The sequence below is a fragment of the Perognathus longimembris genome, chromosome 16 (assembly GCF_023159225.1).
Source record: "Perognathus longimembris pacificus isolate PPM17 chromosome 16, ASM2315922v1, whole genome shotgun sequence".
Taxonomy (NCBI): domain Eukaryota; kingdom Metazoa; phylum Chordata; class Mammalia; order Rodentia; family Heteromyidae; genus Perognathus; species Perognathus longimembris.
The window spans coordinates 3,391,184-3,415,125 of record NC_063176.1 but is presented as its reverse complement, the minus strand read 5'-3'; the positions used below and the strand labels follow the sequence as shown (position 1 = coordinate 3,415,125).

Here is a 23,942-nt window from a genome sequence, read left to right as displayed (position 1 = left end):
CACTGCTCCTGGCTTCTGTTTGCTCAAGGCCTGCACTCTACCTCTTGAGCCACAGTGTGCCACTTCTGGGTTTTTCTGTTTGTGTGGTGCTGAGGAATCAAACCCAGGGATTGTTGGGAGACAATTCTTTGATTTCACTGCTTGACTGCTTCTTATGGGTCTGTTTCAGTGGTTTATATCTTCTTTTTTTGTTTTTTTGGTCAGTCCTGGGCCTTGGACTCAAGGCCTGCACACCGTCCCTGGCTTCTTCCCGCTCAAGGCTAGCACTCTGCCACCTGAGCCACAGCGCCCCTTCTGGCCGTTTTCCATATATGTGGTGCTGGGGAGTCGAACCAACCAAGAGCTTCATGTGTAGGAGGCAAGCACTCTTGCCACTAGGCCATATTCCCAGCCCAGTTTATATCTTCTTGGTTTAGCTTTAGCAGCTTGCATGCCTCTAGGAATTTACCCATTTTACATCTTATTTGTTGATTTGGGCCTCTTTTTTTTTTTTTTTTGTCAAGTTAGCTAGGGGTTTGTCAAGTCTCACTAATTTTTTTTTCAACTTTTTGCTTCATTGACTCTACAGTATTTTTTAATAGTCTAATTCATTAATTTCTGTCCTGATTTTTACTCTGTCTCTGTGACTAGTAGTTTTTGGGTTTGTTCCTGTTTTTCTAGGCATTTTAGCTTTGCCTCCTCCTTAAGCAAGTGCAGTGACTTCGTTTTATCTTTCCTAAACAACTTCATGCTATCTGTAGAATTGTTTAACTTTCTACACACTCATTAATCTTTTTATTTTAACAGTTGAAGTGCATTCAGATTCTTTTCGTTTTTGAACAAGTGTCTTGGAGCATTCTGAAATGTTCTATATAGGTTGCTTTTTTTAGTTATGCTGCATAACTGTCATTTTTGAAATTTCCCTTCCTGTCAATCTGGGACTTTTGTTTGCACAAATCTTGGGTTGGATTTCATGTTTATTATTAATTTCATTCTTTTTCTCAAGTTGCTGCTTTGGCAACGTAGATTCTCTAAAAACTCAAGAAACAAGAGGAATGCAATCTTTTCGTGTGTGTGTGTGTGTGTGTGTGTGTGTGTGTGTGAACATGCACTAGGGCTTGAACTCACAGCCTCTAACTCTTGGTTGGCTCTTTTGCTTGTACCTAGTACTCTACCACTTGTGTATGCCTGCATTCCCAGCACTCTGAAACCTGAATCTGAAATTTAAGGATCAGGAATTTGAGGCTACCTTGGGTTACATAGTAAGCTTGAACCTGTCTCAAAAAATCCACAAGGGGGGCTGGGGATATGGCCTAGTGGCAAGAGTGCTTGCCTCGTATACATGAGGCCCTGGGTTCAATTCCCCAGCACCACATATACAGAAAACGGCCAGAAGTGGCACTGTGGCTCAAGTGGCAGAGTGCTAGCCTTGAGCAAAAAGAAGCCAGGGACAGTGCTCAGGCCCTGAGTCCAGGCCCCAGGACTGGGGAAAAAAAAAAAAATCCACAAGGAATCATAACCAAAGCAGGAATACTTCCTGTTTTTTAAAAGATATCTTTCCGTAAAGCAATACATCCTAATGAACTGCACTTAAAATTAGATTTATAAGAGAAAACTTTATACTTTTATATTTATTTTGCCAATAGCATATACATATATATTTAAAGATTGACATTTAGTAGCAGTATCTACTAGGATACTATTAGTTTTCTTGTTTTGTTTTGTAGTACTGAGGATTGAACCTAGGACCTTGTGCCTTGGTACAGACTTTTAAACTACAATCCTCAGTCCAGTTTTTCAATTTTTAAAAATAGGCATGACCACTGTTTTATTTTTCTTTCTTTTTTTTGGCCAGTCCTGGGCCTTGGACTCAGGGCCTGAGCACTGTCCCTGGCTTTTTGCTCAAAGCTAGCACTCTACCACTTGAGCCACAGCACCACTTCTGGCTGTTTTCTGTATATGTGGTGCTGGGGAATTGAACTCAGGGCTTCATGTATACGAGAGGCAAGCACTCTTGCCACTAGGCCATATCCTCAGCCCTGGTTTATTTTTCTTAAAATGTGAATTGTAATATACTGAATTTTTTAAAAAGCACAGTGGCTTGAACTGAAATACAATTTTTTCAAATATAAAAATTTTCTGCTAGCTACTGTTGAATAGAAAAAGAAAATATAGAATACAAAGCATGATTTTTTTTCACTGATTAAAAAACTTGTATTCATCCTAAAGATGTATATGGTTTTATCTAAAAAATACATAGGATTAGAGAATAGATGTAGAACTCAAGATTTGAGGAAGGGGCTGGGAATATGGCCTAGTGGTAGAGTGCTTGCCTCATACATGAAGCCCTGGGTTTGATTCCTCAGCACTACATATATATAGAAAATGGCTAGAAGTGTCGCTGTGGCTCAAGAGGTAGAGTGCTAGCCTTGAGCCAAAAAAAAAAAGATTTGAGGGAAAAAAAATCAATGTTCTTATGATGGACTGAGAGCAAGGCTTTATGTTATTGATAAAAGATAAAGTGGTATACTGGATAGTAGAGTATTTCTGCAAGTTTTTCCTGTAGCCAGACTAGCAAGAATCCAATCATATATCTTGTAGAAATGAAACTAATTATATTCACAACTCAATTTTCTTCTTGCCAAATACTTAGGATACTACATTACCAAAGGAGTAACTTTCTTAGGGATCAATTACTGTTGGATCACTGTTACAATTTTTGTGAAAACATGACTGTGGGAATAGATTGTTAGAAACCCCTGAGCAATCTTTTCTTACACTTTGCTGTTGAAGGTCCCTGGGATGAAACTCTGAAATACCATGGTAAATCCAATACTACAGTTTCGTGCTTAGATTCCATTTGTTCCATTATACTCTCACTAGATTTCTAAAGTGTTGGCTTAAGGCATAAGATATATATTATTACTCTGCATGCATATTAACTATTTTGCAACTTACATCTCTCATGATTATTCCTGCTTGTATAAACTGAAAGTAGAAATCTTAGCAAATGTCAGTATTTGCTGTATCTTATTTGGGGGGGGGTGGGGATCATAGTGCTGATGTTTAGATCATCAAAAAAAAAAAACTTTAAAGATCTCTTCTTACCTAGGCTTATGCTAGGTTCTAGAAATGTAGTGATAATGTAGACACATTCCTTACCTTTGAGAAACTAAGTAATACTTAATTCACTTACACATAATACAGTGTAAATGCTGTATGAGTTGGTGTTATGTTCAGATTGAAGCAGTGATAAGAAAAAGTTTGTGCAATATTCAGTATGGATTCAGTATTTCCTAAATATTGTCAGCGCTTGTTTGTTTAAATCCACAGATGTGAACCCTTGGTTACAGAGGGCTGGCTGTGTGTATAGGCATATATACATGCACTGGTTGTACATATATAAACATTCACAAGTTTGAGCAAACAGGCCATACTGTTTGGATATGTAGCTGTTCAAGCAGATTTCTGATGCTTCTATGACTAGTTAGAACATTTTAGTCTTGCTTCTATGACTAGTTAGAACATTTTAGTCTTGTCTTGTCTTGTTCCAGAATTTTTATGTTCTATCTGTATAAACATTGTATCTTTACACTGGTTTTTGTTTCTTTTTGGTGCTGGTACTGGTGATGGAACTCAGGTCTTCCAACTCTTGCTTAGCCTTGTGGCTACAGGCTAGCACTTTTATCATTGGGGCTGTACTTCCACTTCCCATATCTTTATACTTGTAAGAAAGTAACAGATTTATATTAGAATGAGAAAATAGTGATGAAAAAGGAATAAATTGACAATTTTGTAGACTACAATCTATAATTATTACTGATGAATTTGTTGTTAGGAGCTGGATTAGTTTTAGCTAAAAATATTTTAAAATAGAGAATGTAGAGAACATTTGTAGGCATTTGGTTTGAGAACACAGTAGTTATATTAGTTCTATTGCTAGGATTAATACATTAGTTTAGATTGAATGCTGGACAGCCAAAGGTATACTTGCTCTTAATTTGTGGATGTATAAGATCACTTCTGTGTTGTTTATAATACATTGTAATCGATGCTATTGGTGATACTGCCTTAAATAATATTTTTTCTCTCCTTTTGTTTTTATAGTGGCAGTCGCTCCTCTAAAACTTTTAAACCAAAGAAGAACATCCCAGAGGGGTCTCACCAGTATGAACTCTTAAAACATGCAGAAGCTACCCTTGGCAGTGGCAATCTTCGCATGGCAGTCATGCTTCCTGAGGGGGAGGATCTGAATGAGTGGGTTGCAGTCAACAGTAAGTAGCTTTTCTATTTCTCAGTAGCCTGAATTAGGTTAGTAGCCTCATTGTAAAGGAATATTGCTATTTATTTTAAGAATATAAAGTCATGTTGTACTTAATTTTAGTCCTCATGATATTTCTGAATATGAAAATTTATGAAATGCAATTAGAAAATACTTTATTGGTTTTGTTGTTGCTTTCTTGCCAGTCCCCAGGATTGAACTCAGGGCCTGAGCATTGTCCTAGAGCCTTTTTTTGCTCAAGGCTATCACTCTACCTCTTGAGCCACAGTGTCACTTCCAGCTTTTTCTGTGTATATGGTACTGAGGAATTGAGCCCAGGGCTTCGTGCATGGTAGGCAAGCAACTCTACCACTAGGCCAAACTCCTGTCTGAAATGCAATTTTTATTTGTTGTTAACAGTACTTATTTGAACAACTAATTATGTATTTGGCACTCTAACCTTTTCTATAGGAATGATTTTATTCTATCTTTGTAACTTTACAACATGAGTACTATTATTATTCCCACTTTACTAGATAAGGAAGATGAGACAGAAAGATTAATAACTATCAAATGGCATAACTCAAATATAGCTATAGAAATTTTAGAGTCTCTAAACATAATGCTAAACTCCTTCTCTAAGTAGCATATTGTTGTTTAAATTTCTTTTTTTTGCTAGTCATGGGGCTTGGGACTCAGGGCCTGAGCACTGTCCCTGGCTTCTTTTTGCTCAAGGCTAGCTAGCATTCTGTCTTGAGCCACAGCGCCACCTCCGGCTTTTTCTATACATGTTGTGCTGAGGAATTGAACCCAGGGCTTAATGCATGCTAGGTCAGCACTCTACCACTAAGCCACATTCCCAGCCCCTTGTCTAAATTCTTTTTCCTTTTTTCTCCAGAACTGGGGTTTGAACTCAGGGCTTTGTACTCTCACTGAATTTTTTTCCCTCACAGCAGGTACTACTTGGGCCAAGACCTTCACTTCTGGCTTTTTATTGGTTATTTAGAGGTAATATTTTCTCAGAATTGTTTGCCTAAGCTGGTTCCATACCTCATTTCTCAGATATCAGCTTCCCTGAGTGGCTAGGTTTATAGGCATGAGGCACTGACACTGGCTTAAATTTCACTTATTTTTGAAAAAAAAAAGCAAAATCTAGTAGTGATTTTTTAAAAATGAAACTGGTCAAATAGGTATTCTTAACCCTTTGTGAGTTAAACTAGAGGACCTTGGGGAATAAACGGTTCAAGGTTTCTTAGCGTTAGTGAAAAGAAATTAATAGAATTTTATTTGTTTTATGATTTTTTTTTCTTTTTTTTTTTGGCCAGTCCTGGGGCTTGGACTCAGGGCCTGAGCACTGTCCCTGGCTTCTTCTTGCTCAAGGCTAGCACTCTGCCACTTGAGCCACAGCGCCACTTCTGGCCATTTTCTGTATATGGTGCTGGGGAATCGAACCCAGGGCCTCATGTATACGAGGCAAGCACTCTTGCCACTAAGCCATATCTCCAGCCCCTTGTTTTATAATTTTGCTTTTGATTTGTTTAAAGAAGTTATCTCACTGTTTTGCCTAGGTAGAAGAAATACAGGTGATACAGGTATATACTTCCACCTCAGCTGTTAGAACTTTTTTTGGGGGGGTGTTAGGATTAAAGATAGAATATTTATTTATTTGTTTGTTGGCAGTGGGGCTTGAACTCAGGGCATTTCCCCTGAGCTTTTTTAGCTCAAGGCTAGTGCTCCTACTAATTTGAGCCACAGTACCATTTCCAGTTTTCTGGTAGATAATTGGAGATAAGAGTCTCACAGACTTTACAACTTGGGCTGAATCGTTATCCTCAGATCTCAGCCTCCTAAGTAGCTAGGATTACAGGCATGAGCCAGTGGCGTCTGGCAAAGATAGAATTTTATAATTGAAAAAAGTGTGAACTGAGTAAAAGTTAAATAAGATTTAATTAAAAGCACACTAAATATTTAAGCTTTATTAATTTAGGAACACTACACAGTATTTTTGTTTGTTTTGAGAAAGGGTCTTACTATATTTCTCAGGCTGGCTTTTATCTTGCCAAATAGCTGTGGGTAGTCTTGAACTCTGTATCCTCCTGTGTCAGCCTCCTGAGTGTTGAGATTACAGGCATGCATCACCACACCTAGCTTTTTATAACATTTGATGGTTATGTTACTATAATTTGAAATGTCATGTGTTTAGTAAATTGAGCTGCCACTTTTTTTTTAACATCTATGTGTTTTATTATGTATAAATTACACCTCAATTAAAATAGCATGGGAAAAAGTAAAAGTCTCTTTGTGTCTAGATCATCAAGAATAACTACCTTTAGCCATGCATCTATGCAGTAATCATTTATATTTTCTTTCTTTTTTATTAAACTTTTTTCTTTATTGTGAAAGTGTGGTACAGAGGGGTTATAGATTCATGTTGCTTAGGCTTTTCACACAAAGCTGATGTACTTCCAATTCTTTGCTGGTTAATTGGAGATAAGAGTTTCGTGTACTTTCTTTTACTCTGGCTAACTTTAAACTGGGATCCAAAGATTTCAGTCTGTTGAATAGCTAGTATTACAGAAGTGAGCCACCAGTGCCCAGCTCATAAATCTAATAAAAACCTTCTTCATAAATCTTGATAACCATTTATTTTCTTATAAGAATGCATTGGATAGTCTTGGCTCTACATTTTCAAATGAATTTCAGCCTCTTGGGGTTCGGTAGAATGACATTACCCTGTGATTTGAATTTGCAGTTCCATGATTACCAAAGTCTTTCCAAAGGACTTTTTAAACATCTAGAAACTTGTGAGGTGACAGTTCAAACGGTCATATTTGCTGGTATATTTTCCTTTTCTTATTTATCTTCAGAATTCTTTATATATTCCAGATAGAAGATTTTTGTTGTTTATATGTATTACTTTTTTTTTTTTTTGTCAGTCCTGGGGCTTGAACTCAGGGCCTGAGCACTGTCCCTGGCTTCTGTTTGCTCAAGGCTAGCACTCTACCACTTGAGCCACAGTGCCACTGCTGCCTCTTTCTATATATGTGGTGCTGAGGAATCGAACCCAGGGCTTCATGTATACGAGGCCAGCACTTTACCGCTAGGCCATATTCCCAGCCCTCTATTAGAAATATTTTTTACAATTTGAATTTGTGGGCTGGGAATGTGGCCTAGTGGTAGAGTGCTTGCCTCACATTCATGAAGCCCTGGCTGGGTTCAATTCCTCAGTACCACATAAACAGAAAAAGCTAGAAGTGATATTGTGGCTCAAGTGGTAGAGTGCTGCTAGACTTGAGCAAAAAGAAACCAGGAACAGTGCTCAGGCCCTGAGTTCAAGCCCCAGGCAAGACTGGCAAAAAAAACCCCAAAAATTTTAAATTTGCCTTTTATGTCTTGATGAGCACAGCTTCTAATTTCAGTGTAGTCAAAATTGAGGCTTCTGTATGTGTGTTTTTCACTGATAATAAGCTTCTGCTTAAATAAAAGTAAAAATTAGGTTTAACGATTCTGTTTCACTTACAACTGATAGTTGTTTTGCAGCTGTGGATTTCTTCAATCAGATCAACATGCTTTATGGAACCATTACAGACTTCTGTACAGAAGAGAGTTGTCCGGTGATGTCAGCTGGACCAAAGTAAGACTTGGCTAAAGATCAGTTCTCTCTCTCTCTTTCTCTCTGTCTCTCCCCCCTCCCTCCCTCCCTCCCCCTCCCTCTTGTTCCCTTCCCCTCTCTCTCCCCTCCCTCTCTCTCTCCCACCCCCTTCCTCTCTTGATTGAACTCATTGCAATCTGGGTGCTGTCCCTGAGCATTTGTACTCAAGGCTAATGCTCTACCACTTGAGCCACAGCCCTGCTTTTAGTTTTGTAGTGGTTAACTGGAGATAAGATTCTCATTGCCTTTGCCAGCCTGGCTGACTTTAAACCACCGTCCTTAGATCTCAGCCGTCTGAGTAGCTAGAATTATAGGCATGAGCCACTGGTGCTTAGCTTTAGACCAATATATTTATGAAACTCACATTTTTTTGGGGGGAGGGGTCAGTTGTAGGGCTTGAACTCAGGGCCTTGGCACTGTTTCTAAGCTTTTTCCTTCAAGGCTAGCACTCTACCACTTTGAGCCACAGTGCTACTTCTAGTTTTCTGGTGGTTAATTGGAGATAAGAATCTCACAGGCTTTCCTGGCTTGGCTTGCTTTCAACCATGATTCTCATCTCAGCCTCCTGAGTAGTGAGGATTACAGGCATGAGCCACCAGGACCTGGCTGGAAACTCACTTTTATTCTTACTATTAATAGCAGTAACAGCTACTATTTATTTAGTGATACCTAAACGTAAGCCCTCTCATGCATTTTATATATATTATGTTATATATATTTATATACTATATATATTTGTATGTTATCAATAATTATGTAGTTATGTAATTATGTAGTACACGTTTATGTAACCTCAGCATTACATATTTTATTTTTCTACCATATAATAACTACAAAAACATTGCCTCATTCATTATAATAAACATAAAGAATGTAGTCAATTGATGAATCAGGAGTTATTTTCTTGCCAATCCTTTGGCACCCAAGTCCCGAGGGCCGTCCTTGAACTTCTTTTGCTCAAGGCTAGCACTCTACCACTTGAGCTATAGGGCCACTTCTGGCCTTTTCTGTTTATGTGGTGCTGAGGAATCAAACTCAGGGCTCCCTGCATGCTGAGCAAGCACTCTTAACGCTGAGCTACATTGGCAGCCCAATCACAGATAGAAGAGCCCAGGAAGGAGGTAAGAGAGTGGGAGCCATTAGTGCGGTCCTTCTGTGGCACTGTGAGCCTTCCTCCCTAGTCCACAGTGAGCTGCAGAGGTTTTCAAAGTCCAGGGCCTCTCAGTCCCCTCCTTCCTTACACAGGTTGTTTGGAGTTTTTAACCTCTTAGGGGGCTGTTTACTTGCTGAACTGTGGATTTTGTTGTTGCAGGTGTCTGTTTTGGTCTTCCCTCGGCTTGCTTGAGTTTACATGAATTAGGTAGCTCTGTGTTTTAAATATGGTGGTTTAGAGACACAGGTGTTTCCTCCTATCGTTGAAGAATGAATTTCTGTTACTCATTATTTTGAAAAGATTTCTTAAAGGACAAGGGGCGTTTTAAAGTTAAATCCCTCTTAGTACTTAATTCTGCTTATTTTTGGTGTTTGCTTCACTTGAATTAAATCAGACCTATAGGTATAGCTCTTTCCTACCTACCCACCTGCCTGCTCTCATTGATGTTGGCTCCCTCTCTTTCTTCTTTTACCTTTAATTTTGGAGAATCTTTTTTTTTTTTTTTTTTTTTTTTGTGCCAGTCCTGGGGCTTGAACTCAGTGCCTGGGCACTGTCACTGAGCTTCTTTTGCTTGAGGCTAGCACTCCACCACTTGAGCCACAGCAGCACCACTTCCAGCTTTTTCTCTTTATGTGGTACTGAGGAATCAAACCCAGCACTTTATGAATGCTAGGCAAGCACGCTACCACAAAGCCACATTCCCAGCCTTGTTTTGGGGGAATCTTAACTTTGCTTATCTTCAATGCTAAGAACATGTAGTTGCTTTCTTTTTTTTTTTCTTTTTGCCAGTCCTGGGGGTTGGGACTCGGGCCTGAGCACTGTCCCAGGCTTCTTTTTGAGCCACAGCGCCACTTCTGGCTTTTTCTGTGTATGTGGTGCTGAGGATTCGAACCCAGGGCTTCATGCATGCTAGGCAAGCACTCTGCCACTGGGCCACATTCCCAGCCCTGTTTTCTTTATTTTTACTAATAGATGCAGGTTTGTACCAAGAATAATCACTAATGAAAATAGGCTAATAACCCTTATATGGAATACTTGGAGCTGTAGGTATTTTTGATTTTGGGGGGGAATTTTGGGACATTTGCATATACATAATGAGATCTCAGGTATGACATCTGAGTTTTAATTTTGAAATTCTTTCATATACATTTTAACATACATAACTTGAAGGTGTTTTATACAACAATATATAATATTTTTAATGCCCCTATCAACTTGACTATAACCTATGGCATGAGATAAAGTGGAATTTTCTACTTGTGTCATCTTGTATGTACTTGAAAGATTTATGATTTGGGAACATTTCAAATTTCAGATTATATACAATTTATACTCAGTCTCTTGAAAAGTAGTGCTGAAAGATGATTTAAAGGACTTGGTTCTCAATTACTCTTTACTGTTATTAATAAGGAAATGATAAATACTTTGGGGTTGTAATTTATGCTAGACAAGCACTACCACTAGGCCACATTTCCAGTCAGTCCTTGGGGTTATAATTTCTAAGGTCAAGTGCTAGAGTAAATTTCAAAGAGTATTGCCTGTCAAAAGTCTAATAAAAAGCTGTAGCCAGTGCAGGAGGTGCTTGCAATTCTAGCTACTTTGGAGACAGATTAAGTATGGTGGTATCTAAGTATCTTACTATAAGTACCTTATCTCTAAGTAAACACCAAAAATCCAGAAGTAGAGCTCTGGCTCAACTGCTAGAGTGCTAGCTTTGAGCAAAAAAGCTCAGGGACAGCACCTAGACCCCAGGACCAGCAAAAAAAAAAAAAAAAAAAAGGGAAGAAAACTAAAATGCTGTATCTGAGGGAAAGCTGCCTACTAGAATTCAGACATATGTGACAAGCATCTGAACACAAAAGATGAATTTTGTGACAAATGATAAACAACCCATTGGCAATTTAAAAATGTTTCTTTATTTGGAAGAACGGATTGTTTAACAAATGTCTTGGTACATTCATAGTATACATACGTTGCATATTATAAAAAGTATGTGCACTATTTAAAGGTATAGACTGCTATTTTGTGTATTTTCTATTTTTCCATTGCAGATATGAGTATCATTGGGCAGATGGAACAAACATAAAGAAGCCTATTAAGTGCTCTGCGCCAAAATATATTGATTACTTGATGACCTGGGTTCAAGACCAGTTGGATGATGAGACATTATTTCCATCAAAAATTGGTATAATTATTTTATAAAGTTGGGATTCATCACGTTTTATCCAATTTTGTTTCTAGAATTGTCCTTGCTTTTCCCACCTTATCCAGTTTGAGAGTTCTGTAGGACATGTCAATATACATCTATATTACATGGTCCCAGGAAGTACAAAAGTTTTCTCAACTAGTTGTAAAACAAGACTATCTTGTGTAAGTTGATTTTTTTAACTTAGTATTTTAAAATACTTCTTAGTCAAAAGGTTATGGTTATTAGAAAATAAAGTGATCTGCTCCTGATTTAGTTAGCTTATTTTTTTGATGATATTCCAAATTAAAATATTACTGTACTTGCTTTTACTCAAAAAGGAGCTTTTTTGTTTGTTTTGGTCTTGTTTAAAAGAACTATGAAGACCCAGTTAACCCTTTCAGTAGAAGGTTGCAGTTAGAGGCTTTTCTCTTCAAATCGAAATACTTCTAATCTCATACAGTTAAGAGTGCCCTATCTTTTTCTTACTAGGCTTATCATGGACATTGTAGCCTCTTTGATATTTTGAATGATGAGAAGATACAGGATGAGCAATAAAGTTAATTTCTGTTATAGAAAGGATGTATAGTAGGTAGCTACAAGCATCTTTCATAGTCTTGTTTATTTCTTACTTGAGGAGGAGAGTTTGTACAGCTTCTATTAGTTATGTATTATATTTGTGGTAAAGAGAGAATTTGATTTTAGGACCTACAATGTGAATCTTAAGAAAATGAGGATTTGAGGTGTTGGCCTATTAACAATTAAATGCCTTGGCTTTTTTTTTGTATTTGTTTTTAAGGGCCAAACTTTAAGGAAGTTATTTTTAACTAGACTGCATATATTTTTACGTTTGCAATCTTTTTACAACTATGTTTTCTTTAATAAGTGTTTACTCTTATAAGCTGTTGGAATAAGTTTCTGACTACATTTTATACTTTTAGTTTAAAATAAGGATGTGGTAGAGAAGACGTAAAGTAGTTACTATTATATAGTGTCAATATGCAAACCACTTAGAAGCTTTAATAAACCACCTTTTGAACCTATTACTTATACTGTATTATTTATATCACAGTAATTTTGGCATTATTTCCTTTTTTTTTTTTTAAACTTTGGCAGTATTGAGACATGCTCGCAAACTTTTTTGCTTTTTAGTTACTTTTTCCTTTTGCCTAGCCTTAGAGTATAAGCCCTGTTGGGAGCCAGAACTCATGGTTTTACATTTGACAGGCAGGTTGTCTATCTCAGAACTCCATTTCCAGCCCTCAGTTTATTGAGGCAGGGCCTAGCTATAATATAGCTCAGGTTGTCTTGTGTCTTCTGTTCTCAAACCTTAGCCTCCAAAGTTCTGGGATTATGCACCATGCCCAGCTCAAAAGCCCTTCCTTTTTTTCAGGGGTTGGTGGTGGGGGTGGGTGTTGGAAAGCATCCCTGGGGCTTGAACTTAGGGCCTGGGCACTGTCAATGAGCTTCTTTTTGCTCAAGGCTAGCACTGTACCACTTGAGCCACATCGCCACTTCTGACCTTTTCTATTTATGTGGTGCTGAGGAATTGAACCCAGGGCTTCATGCATGCAAGGCAAGCACTCTACCACTAGGCCATATTCCCAGCCCCTGTTTATTTCTTTTGGTTGTATACTCAACAACAGTTGGATTGCTGAATTAATGATAATTTTATTGTTAGTTTCTTTCAGAACACCATACTGTTTTCCTTAGGAGCCATACTAGTCTATATAACCACCAACGATGTATAAGGGTTCCATTTCCTTCTTAAAAGATTTTGTATTTTTCTAGATTTGTATTTGGTTAATGTTGTTAAACTGCTCTAATACAAAAAACAAGGAATTTATTGATGAGCTAATTTCAGGATGAATAAGACCTACAGTCATAATGGAATTACTGCTACAGGAAAAAGTAAGATACATAACAAACATTTAAAACAAAACAATGTGTAGTACTTCACTACGATTGTAGATATTTGTTTAGTTTTAGTAAAGTGATGGTATATTGGAGATAAAACAGGCCACAATGAAACATTCGTACTCCATAGAAACTGTGGAGTTTATTTTCATTCATGCTATATTGAGAACTTCTGAGTAGTATAATAGGCATTTAAAATGATAATTCATAAATACTACTTCTCAATCTTGTCTAGATAATTAGTGTTGGAATTTCTTGATGAAATTATGCTACCTTTTTCTCTTACTAATAGAGGGGTTGTTTTTCTCTTTCCTAGGTGTTCCATTCCCAAAGAACTTCATGTCTGTGGCAAAAACTATACTTAAACGTCTCTTTAGGGTTTATGCTCACATTTATCATCAGCATTTTGATCCTGTGATCCAGCTTCAGGAGGAAGCACATCTCAACACATCTTTCAAGCACTTTATTTTTTTTGTACAGGTAAGTTGAATTAGGAGGCCTTTGCCACTTGGTGTAAGCATTTGTTTTGAGAATGCTGTGATGAACACTTAGATATTCACAGTCAGGATAGAATTTGCCTTATCTCTTTAGTCTGCCTCCTATTCTCTTTCTATGAAGATAATGATTATCTTAGGTTGTCTGAGAGGCATACCTTGCCTTGAATTTGTTTCATGTCCTAGCCCATATGGAGGGGTTAAATAAGGAACCTGTTTCGTTGTCAGCTCTATAGATGAAGTTAGTCTCTTGTTAGCAATCTTTCTATTCCGCTTAACCCTTTATTTTTGTCTGAAGTGGATTTTTTCTTTTTTGGTAAACCTTGACCTTGTCTTTTTTGAGTTTTCTTTTCCTTTTTATATGTTTTGATCATGCCAATTTTTTTCTTGTCTTGTTTCTTTTTCATGTCATGTTTCTTTTTGGAAGTACTTTAAAGTTTTAATTAAAAATTTTTTTATTGGAAAAGTGATGGACAGAGGGATTGCAAGTTTTTTAAAAAAATTTTATTGTAAAGGTGATGTAGAGGAATTACAGTAACATAAGTCAGGTAATGAGTACATTTGTTTTTTAACAGTCACCTCTTCCCTTCTTTTCTCCATTTTTCTCTTCTGACCCCCCTCCCTAAAGGTTGTATGGTTCATTTTCCATATAGTATCTAGCGAGTATCGCTGCTGCATTTATTCACTCTTTGTCCCACCATTTCTGTGCTCTCCCTTACCATGCCCCAAAGAGATAAAACTTACATATAAGACAAAAGGTACAGAAATCGAAAACAGTCATAAAGGAGAGAAAAAAAGCAAAATAACAAAAAAACCTCTTGTGCCATTTTTTTGGAGTTCATTTCAATAAACCTCATTTTATATGATCATATGCGCACAACAGCCTTTGAGCCTTTATGATTCTTTCCTAAGAATATCCTCCTTTGGTCTTACTGTGTCTTGTGTGAATGTTTAGAGTCCTGTTGAATTTTTCATGTTCAAGTATAACTTTTTTTTTTTTTTTTTTTTTTTTTTGCCAGTCCTGGGCCTTGAACTCAGGGCCTGAGCACTGTCCCTGGCTTCTTCCCGCTCAAGGCTAGCACTCTGCCACTTGAGCCACAGCGCCACTTCTGGCCATTTTCTGTATATGTGGTGCTGGGGAATCGAACCTAGAGCCTCGTGTATCCGAGGCAGGCACTCTTGGCACTAGGCTATATCCCCAGCCCTCAAGTATAACTTTTTACTACCCATTGTGTTCTCGTAGATTTACAGGCACATTCTAATGACTACCAGTGAGGGAAACCTATGTTTCTTTGAGGTCTGGCTTACTTTGCTTAGTATAATTTTTTTAAGTCTTCCGTTTCCTTATGAATGGGTCTATATCATTCTTTCTTATGGGAGCATAGAATTCCATTGTGTATATGCGCCACATTTTCTTGATCCATTCATCTATTGAGGGGTATCTAGGTTGATTCCATATCTTGGCTATGGTAAACAATGCTCTAGTGAACATGGTTGTGCTGGTAGCTTTAGTGTGGCCTTGTTTGTGATCCTTTGGGTAAATACCCACCAGTGGGATTGCTGGGTCATAGGGAAGCTCTATGTTCAATTGTTTGAGAACCTCCACACTGCTTTCCAGAGTGGTTGAAGAAGTTTACATTCCAACCAACAATGTAGTTACCTTCTCTTTTGGCCACATCCCCATCAGCATCTGTTATTATTTGTTTTCTTGATAATGGCCATTTTAACTGGGGTGAGGTAGAATCTCAATGTTGTCTTGATTTGCATTTCTTTTATTTCTCTTCTTGTGTCCATTGGCGCTTCTTCTGAGAAATCTCTTTAAGTCTTTAGCCCATTTATTAATTGGGTTGGTGTTTCTTTAAGGGTTTGTTTTTGAGGGGTTTAATTTTTTGAGTACTAAGTATATTTTAGACACGAGGCCCTTGTCTTATGGATAGCTAGTAAAAATCTCCCATTCTGTGGGCTATTTATCTGACTAGTTATGGTCCTTTGCCATGGAGAAACTCTTTAGTTTCATGCAGTCCCATTTATCCAGTCTTTCTTTGATTTGTTGTGATTCTGGATCTTAATTTAGGAAGTTCCAACTCATGCCTAGCTGCCCATAGTGTTTCCCCAACAAGTAGTATTTTCATTATATGTGGCCTTGCTCTGAAGTCTTTGATCCATGACATATAGTGATATAGCTTCAGTTTCTGCTTGTGAACAACCAATTCTGCCAGCACCCTTTGTTGAAGAAGTGGTCTTTTTCATCCTGTTTTTGGCTCCCTATCAAATATCAGGTGTCTTTATGCCTGTGGGTTCGTTTCTGAGTCTACTGCTCCATTGTCCTCATGCCTGTTCAGTTGCGAGTATCAAATTGTTTTTATCACCATGGCCTTGTGTTAAGAGTTTGAAGTTTTCTGTTGATACTCCTCCAACACTGTTCTTCTGGCTAAGGATTGTTTTTGCTATTTGGGGTCTTATTATTCCAGTGAATTTTTGGATTGCTTTCTCTGTATCACTGAAGAATGTTGTTGGGATTTTAATGAGTACTGCATATAATTTGTAGATAGCTTTGGGCAGAATTGCCATTTTCATGATGTTAATCCAATCCAGGAACATAGAAGGTTTTTCCATTTCCTTAAATTTGCTTTCTTGTTTCAGGTTTTTAAAAGTTTCACAACAGAGATCCTTCACATCTTTGGTTAACTCGTAGGTTTTTCTTTTTGTTTGTTTGTTTGGTTGGTTTTTGAGGCTATTACAAATGGAGCTGCTTTCCTGATTTCAGTCTCCATCTTCTCATTATTGGCATACAGAAAAACTATTGTTTTATGTGGGTTAATTGTATATACTGCTACTTTGCCAACGTTTCACATCAGTTCAAGTAACTCGGGGGATGAATCTATAAGGTTCTTTAAATACAGGATCATGTCGTCTGCAAAGAGGGATAGTTTTACTTCTTTCCCTATTTGGATCCCCTTTGTGTTGAAAAGGAGTGGAAGGAGTAGACATCTTTGTCTCATTCCTGATTTTAGAGAAAATGGTCTTAACTTTTCACCATTAAGTACAGTAGTGGCTATAGGTTTGTCATATACAACCTTTATTATATTGCTGAATGTTGTATGGATTCCTAGCTTCTCCAGAGTTTTTATCATAAAGAGGTGTTAAATCTTGACAAATGCTTTTTCTGCATTTATTGAGATGACCATGTGGTTCTTGTTCTTTCTTTTTCTTTTATTTTTTTGGCCTTGGACTCGGACTGAGCACTCTCCCTGGTTTCTTTTTGCTCCAGGCTAGCACTCTGCTACTTCAGCCACAGCGCCACTTCCGGCCATTTTCTGTATATGTGGTGCTGAGGAATTGAACCCAGGGCTTCATATATACGAGGCGAGCACTCTTGCCACTAGGCCATATCCCCAGCCCGGTTCTTGTTCTTGATTCTGTTGAATTACGTTAATTGACTTGCATATATTGACCCAGCTTTGCTTCCCAGAAATGAATCCTGTTCGATCATAGTGCATGCTTGTTTTGGTTAGTTGTTGAATTTGGTCGGCCAGAATTTTGAGAAGTTTTGCATCATTGTTCAGCAGAGCAATGGGTCTATGGTTTTTTTCTTTGATAAGTCTATCTGGTTTGTGGATGAAGGTTATGCTGGCTTCATAGAATGAGTTTGGTGTAGTGATCTTTCCCTTTCAATTTCAATTTGAAGAGTTTGAGGAGTATTGGAGTAAGTTTTCCTTTGAAAAGGCCTTATAGAATTTAGCTGGGAATCCATCTGGTCCTGGGCTTTTCTTGGATGGAGGTCTCTTATTGCCATTTATATTGGTTGACAAGTTTAAATGGTGCTTGTGTTATTCTTTTCAGTAGGAAGCAGCAACTCCTATTTATTGAAAGTTACTTTGTGCCAATTATGTAAAGTAGGTAACATCTGTTATCACCTTTATTTCCTACAGTATTTTATGAGGTAGGAAGATTTACTCTAATTTTGCAGATGTGAAAACAGTATTAAACGAGATTAAAACTGTTTGCTCAGATTCAACTAGTTGAGTTGAAGAAACAAGTCCACTACATTTACTTAAAGTAATTTTGAACCAAGGTTAATGGCAGTCTGCTTTGAAATTAGATGTGACTAGTAAGTTTTGTTTCTTTTGTCTTTTTTTATGCATAGGAATTCAACCTTATTGACAGAAGAGAACTTGCACCACTCCAAGAACTGATTGAAAAACTCACCTCTAAGGACAGATAAAAGGATGCAAGAATGTGAAAGTTGTTTCTCATGTGAAGCAGTGTGGAGTGCATTTGGGTTTTTGTAGTATTTCATTTGGATTGTTCTTGTTGGGTTTTGGGGATTGCTTGGGTTTCCTTTTCTTTACTTTGAATATATGAAACCATCTTCTATTGCTACTGGAAGCCAAGAACCATTTGCTACATTTGAAAGGGGTAAATTTTGTCTTAGTGGAATACAGTATTTTGTTTTAAACCTGGCTTTGGTTACTTAAGGACTTTCTTAAAAAAGAAAATTGTGTGTGGAAAAAAAGCTTACTGACTGAACTGCTGATGTGTTGGGGTCTGTGTTGTGTAAATTGTGGCCCATTTTTGAAGTCTCCAAAAGATTTATGTTTTTAAGTGCCTTGGCAGGCTCACTTCTGAGGTGCAAAGCACGGACATAGACCTGAACAGAACTCAAAATAATATTAGGATTACTACCCAGGGCACTTACTGGTGCATGTTGTAAAATAATATCATAAAAGCCATAGTTTGCCTAAATTGATGATCTCCAGCTTTTACTACATTGAAAAAAACATAGTTTGTAAAGGTGTGCATGTAGAACATAAAAAATGTAAAACAAAAATTATTTCTTAATTATTTTTTATATTGACAGTAACACATTCTGTTCAACAAATGCTTAAAGTTCTACAAGCAGGTCTTTTTCCATCTCTTAATATCTGTGATATTGAAACTTGAAGATGTTGAAATGTAATACCTGTTGCATTTTGGCTTCTTTCTACATATTAACTGCACTGTAAGTGTAAAACTTCAGGTTATATATAAGGTTGCATCTTCAGAGGTGACGCTGAACTGTGAGGTTTCCTAGCAATTGCCAAATGAGCCATACGTCTGCAGAATCCCTTTCTACTTCAAAGAGGAGGGAAAAGGAGAGTGTGCTTGATTTGAAGTAGGTTGTTAAGGGAATTAGAGATAGGATTAAGTATGGAGAGTCAAGTGGCTAGAAAGTCCTATCTTACAACCCTGATATAGAATGGTATGAGGTTTTAATAAATTACTTGTAAACAGTCTTAGAGACTTCCTTTTAGAAATCAACTTCCATGAGAAGTTAAAAATAAATTATTAATTTTAGGTACAAATATTAACCATAGGAAATTGGTCACTTTGTAGCATTTCCATTCAGTGAATGGAGTTGGTGTTTTCCTATCATTTTAAAATGATACAGTACCTTTTTTGCTTATTTTAGGCCCAGTTTGAAGCATTCTGACTTCTGATTTTTCCACTGTGAAAGGAAATATTTTTCTTTGCAGTAATATCAAACAATGAAAAATGCTAACGTAGTAGTTATACTTTTAAATTTGCTATGACTTCTAGTGAGTTACTACTATCAATAACTTAGTTTTTAGAATAAATGCTGTTTTTTTCCTTCAGTTTCATTTTTGAGAGACCTTTTACAGATTTTGAATTCTCAGATTTTTTGTTTTGATAAATCTGCTTCCTCAGAAGTATATACTATTCCTTCCATTAGAAATATATACCTTTTCCCTGGCAGGCTAGAAATGCTTGTTCTGAAATTGTATAGCTTCTAACCACTTAGCAGGAAAGAATCTAGAGTGAAGTAAATCTGTTTCTGACATTCAACTGTGATAAAATGAAATGCCCTTGCAATAATAATTACTGGAACTGCCTTTTTCTCCATTCATTTCTATCATTTTTTTTTACCTACCAAGTACTAATATATATCAGGAAACCCAGCAGAGGCAAATATATTGTGCATTTATTGGTAATACTTAGGAGAGCTAGCTGATTCCTTAAAACATGTTTCAGTATTTGAAGAAATATCAACCATTGTTGGCTAATTGAGAAATAAAATGTCATAATTTTTCAGTTCCATCTACTATAGGAATGAAGCAAAATGATAAGTCAAATTGTCTTCCATGCTGCTTTTGACTTTATTAACAACCTAGTAATGAAAGAGTTGAAATAGCCAAGTGTAGGGTGAAAAGTTTTTCTTGTTCTTTTTTAAGCCTTATATAGTAGTACAGTATGAAAATGGAAAAATATTCTGTAAATTATGATTGGTACTAGGGTTTACTTTCCTAATATATGTAGATAGGATTTTGTTTTCACTGTACCAGAATCTCAGGTGCCGGTTTCCAACTTAATCAGTGATTGGGAAGGAGGAGGTCTGTCTGCTTATGGTAACAAAGCATCGAAATTCTCCTAGGGAGTGGCTTTGCCTTAGTCTATGGTGTCAGGTGAAAGAAAGGAAAAACACTTGTTAGAGCACAGATTTGATTTAATAAAAATGAGTCTTAATTTAGTTGGTTTCTATGACAGAAACATCCATTATAAAACAATCATCAAAGCTTAATTTTACAGCAGACCTTGCATAAATATCTATTAGATTTTTTTCTTGTCTTTTTGTTTATAAAGAACCAAGATTTTGATTTTTTCTCCCAGCTCTTTGTACAAAATAGCAAAAGTAGATGTTTTCTCATTCTTTGATTTAAAAACTCTTATAAAATGTAAAGTAGTAACTTAACATAGAACTATTGTCACTCTTAGATTTTGTTAAATCTGATGATGCAAATTTTAGCAATTATTTTACATGATGGACTCATGGTAGTGAAGTTGACAGAGTAAAAGTTTTTTCCTCAGTAATAGGAGTTTGAACTGAGTGTTGCATTTACTTGCTAGACAAGTACTCTTTATCACTTAAGCCATGCCTCCCTCAGAGAGAGTGAAACGTTTTAAGTTAGTGGTAGATGGTGCTACTGGCTTTCATTTGCTGACTTGATTTTACCGTTTCCCATAAAGCCATTGTGTTAGAGTACTCTAAAACATTAAACGTGCTACTTGCTCTGGAGGTCAGTTTATTTTAAAGTGAAAGATTGTAGATTGCTGTCTCTATCTTTCCTTTGTTAGTCATTTGTAAATTCTAAATGGTCAGCATAAAACTTATTTAGTAGGTGAAGAATATACATGGTTAGTATATAATGTATTTCAGACTGGGTTACTGCCTGGCTTATGGTCAATGAAGCACTACAATCTATCAGGAAACATAATTTGTATATTTGTATTTTGCACATGTAATCAATCACCAGACTCCATTTTATGTGTAACATTTTTCTTGCTTATGGGAAAATAGCAAAATTACAGATTTCTTTTATAGCTTTTTCTATCCCCTCTCTGAGAAAGGTTTTAATAACCACTGAAATGATAGAGTATATGAAATACAAATATTAAATAGATCTTTTCAAATGAGCATGTCGTAACTTAATATCCAAATGAAAGTTGACCTTCAGAGTAGTTCTCTTAGGACTACTACTTAACTCCTTTTATGCTAGAAGTGTGACTTTTTTAGAACTTCCGGAAATATCATGAGAATCGGATTGTGATTAGGCAAAGAATCCATCATGTTAACTGCACAAAAAAATTTTAGAAGCTCATATGACATACCTTAATCGCCACACCCAGTATAGTAACTTGGCTGATCCCTGAGAACTAAGCTAGTAGGTAAATTGAAAAGAATGGGTTACATACAGGTGCTGAATATGCAGAAAAAAGGGCTTTTGTTTTTGTTTTAGCATTGATGGGATTACAGAATGAAAGAATGGTTTCCTAATGTCACTGTTTTGAAGTGGGAAATATCATTAGGGTGTGTAAGTTTTTTTAAATTACACCTAATTTCCTCATTATTTAATAATTTAAAAAAGGTATTTCTATACTTTCTTCTACTTCTGTTCTTTTTTTCTTAAAAATGTTTAACTGTCTTGACTACTGTAAGTTTGATTTGACAGAATAGAAAAGTGAGCCATTTGATTTTAAGACTGGAGATAGCTGTACAGACAAATTGGAACAAGTTTTATGTGCTAATTATGCCAAGTTTGAAGGCTACATGTCACAAATAAAATTTTAGAATGGTAAGAACTATTTCATGTATCATTTTACCTTTAAATTTGCCTTTTGAAGAGATTAGGTAGCAGAGTATATCTGTAATTTGGAAATGATAGCGTACTATGTAAACATATTACTCTGAAGTTTATCTGGAATATTAAAGAATATGCCAATTCCTGTAAGCAGATCTATACTTTAAAAACCACTCCTAAAATAATTTAATATCAGAATTTTGTCATGATGTTCAGATTTACCATAATAATCACTGTTGTCTAGTTGTTAGCTTGACTGTTACCAATTGACAAATGTTTATAGTGGTAACAAAATCCTGATCGCAGATGACTTCCACTTTTAAGGTCCAGCTAATAGGTTAGAGTATTTGTTTGGAAGGTGTAAAATTGCAACGCATGTTTGCCACTCATAGGGAACATGTGTTTTAACAACAACAAAATTGCAGATTAAAATAATTGAATATTCTGTTTTACAAGTGCAATGCAAACCTCTGCCTTTCCCTCCTTTCTTTCATTTTGCATATAGTATTATGTAGTACAAAGCCTGGTCTACCATTCTCAACCATAGATGGTGAAATCTCTGTTGTGTCATCCCCTCCCTCCTCCCCCAGGTCTTTGGTTTCCCACTCCCTGCCCTCTCTTTGTATTTTCCCCTTCCTCTCCCCCTTCTCCTTCCCCAACATGGAAGAAAACCTCACAAGTTAGTGGTTCTGAAGTACTTACTGTAAACACATAGGTTTCAGTTTGTTTTAGTTGACAGTTTTTAAAAATTAAATGTCACTGAAGCTAGTTAGTAAAGTCAAACTTTATTAGTATTTAATTTCTTTTACATATGATTAATATTCTTACAGCTGGATGTTAAGTTTTGCACAAATTTTGATTTTTTGTTTCTAAAATTTTGCAGATTTTAAAATAGACTAGTACACTTTCCTTTAAGAATACCCTTTCTCTTTAAATTGTTCTGGAGAAATAACTCTTTAGGGAAGATAGTTTTGTTCTTCTTTTAACAGCCACTAAATTATGTATTTTTCTACGTGCATAACCAGGGTAGTGAGGTTATTTTTTTTTTTAGAGAACATTTTCTCTTGTTTGATTTTTTTCTATACATTTAAGTTATTAACCACTAGGAAGAGTTGCATGGATTATGAAAGAGATGATGGTAAGTACCAACACTTGAGTATGAATCATTTCTGAAGACAAAAGCAGAAAAATAAGTCAGTGCCAATTGACCGAAGCACCAGGGCAGCTCCAGCGTCAGACGGAGATCCCGCCCTTGTGGAGAAAGGCAGTTTCTGTGTTGGAGACGAGTGTAAGCGGTGCCGCTGAAGTGCGAGTTGTAGTGAGCAATCCAAGTTCCATGCACCATTTTAAAGAGGATATCGGCAGGGTGTCCGAAGATCTGTACTGCGTTCCATTGGAAAGATGTAAATAATGTGCACAAACCTGTTGTGTGATGGGAAGTATTTAAATTCCAGTTTGTTTTTTAAAAGAAGAAACTGAATGTTTATAAGAAAAAAGCCTAATAAATAGTTCTGTTTGACCATGGACCCTATGATCGTCTTGCGTTACTGCCGTCGGTTCCCCCCTCCCAGGCCCAGGTGGGTCGGTGTGGCCGGTGTTCCACCCGACCGGAAGGAAGCCGGCCTGGCCCGCCGACCTGCCCTAGGGCCCAAGGCCGTGACCCGGCCACCACGCGCCGGTCCACACCGCCGGAGTCCCCACGGCCCAGGGGGGAATGGCTCTGCTTGGATTGGGCACAGCAACCGGGCCCCCCGGCCGCCCTTCCCCGTGCCATCCCGAGGGGTTCGGAGGGCCCGGAAGTGCTCCGCGGGGTGGGGGTGCTGCCTGGGGGGGCGGGGCCCGGCGCGCGGCCCCCGATCCTCCGCGGGGTGACCCAGGGGGCCCCCCGAGGCGCCTCCGCCGGCGGGCCCGGCTCCCGGTCCCCGGCCGGACTCTGCCGGCGCGCATGCGCCCATCTCCACCCGCCCGCCCGCCCACCGCGCCTGCGCGCCGGCTCTGCATCCGGTTCCGGCCCCCCGCCCCCGGGCCCCGTCACGGCCTGAACCCCGCGTGACCCGGCGGGAGGCGCGAGGCGCGGGCGGGGCGGGCGGGAGGGGCCGCGCCTCGCTTGGGGCCCGCCCCGCCGGAGGCGGCCTCCGCGCGCCAAAGTCAAAGCCCGGGCCC

The 23,942-nt window shown here is 37.8% G+C and overlaps 1 protein-coding gene across 1 annotated transcript in view; it reads left to right on the top strand.

The window, feature by feature from the left end:
* The window catches only part of Mob1b (MOB kinase activator 1B), a 30,233-nt gene extending 10,117 nt beyond the window's left edge, over positions 1-20,116 (top strand). Inside the window, exons 2-6 of the mRNA XM_048364024.1 lie at positions 4,087-4,253; positions 7,781-7,874; positions 11,097-11,230; positions 13,464-13,627; positions 17,789-20,116. Coding sequence (XP_048219981.1) covers positions 4,087-4,253; positions 7,781-7,874; positions 11,097-11,230; positions 13,464-13,627; positions 17,789-17,866 — 637 coding nt within the window. The 3' untranslated portion in view covers positions 17,867-20,116. The remainder of the gene's footprint in view (positions 1-4,086; positions 4,254-7,780; positions 7,875-11,096; positions 11,231-13,463; positions 13,628-17,788) is intronic.
* Positions 20,117-23,942: the final 3,826 nt, after the last annotated feature.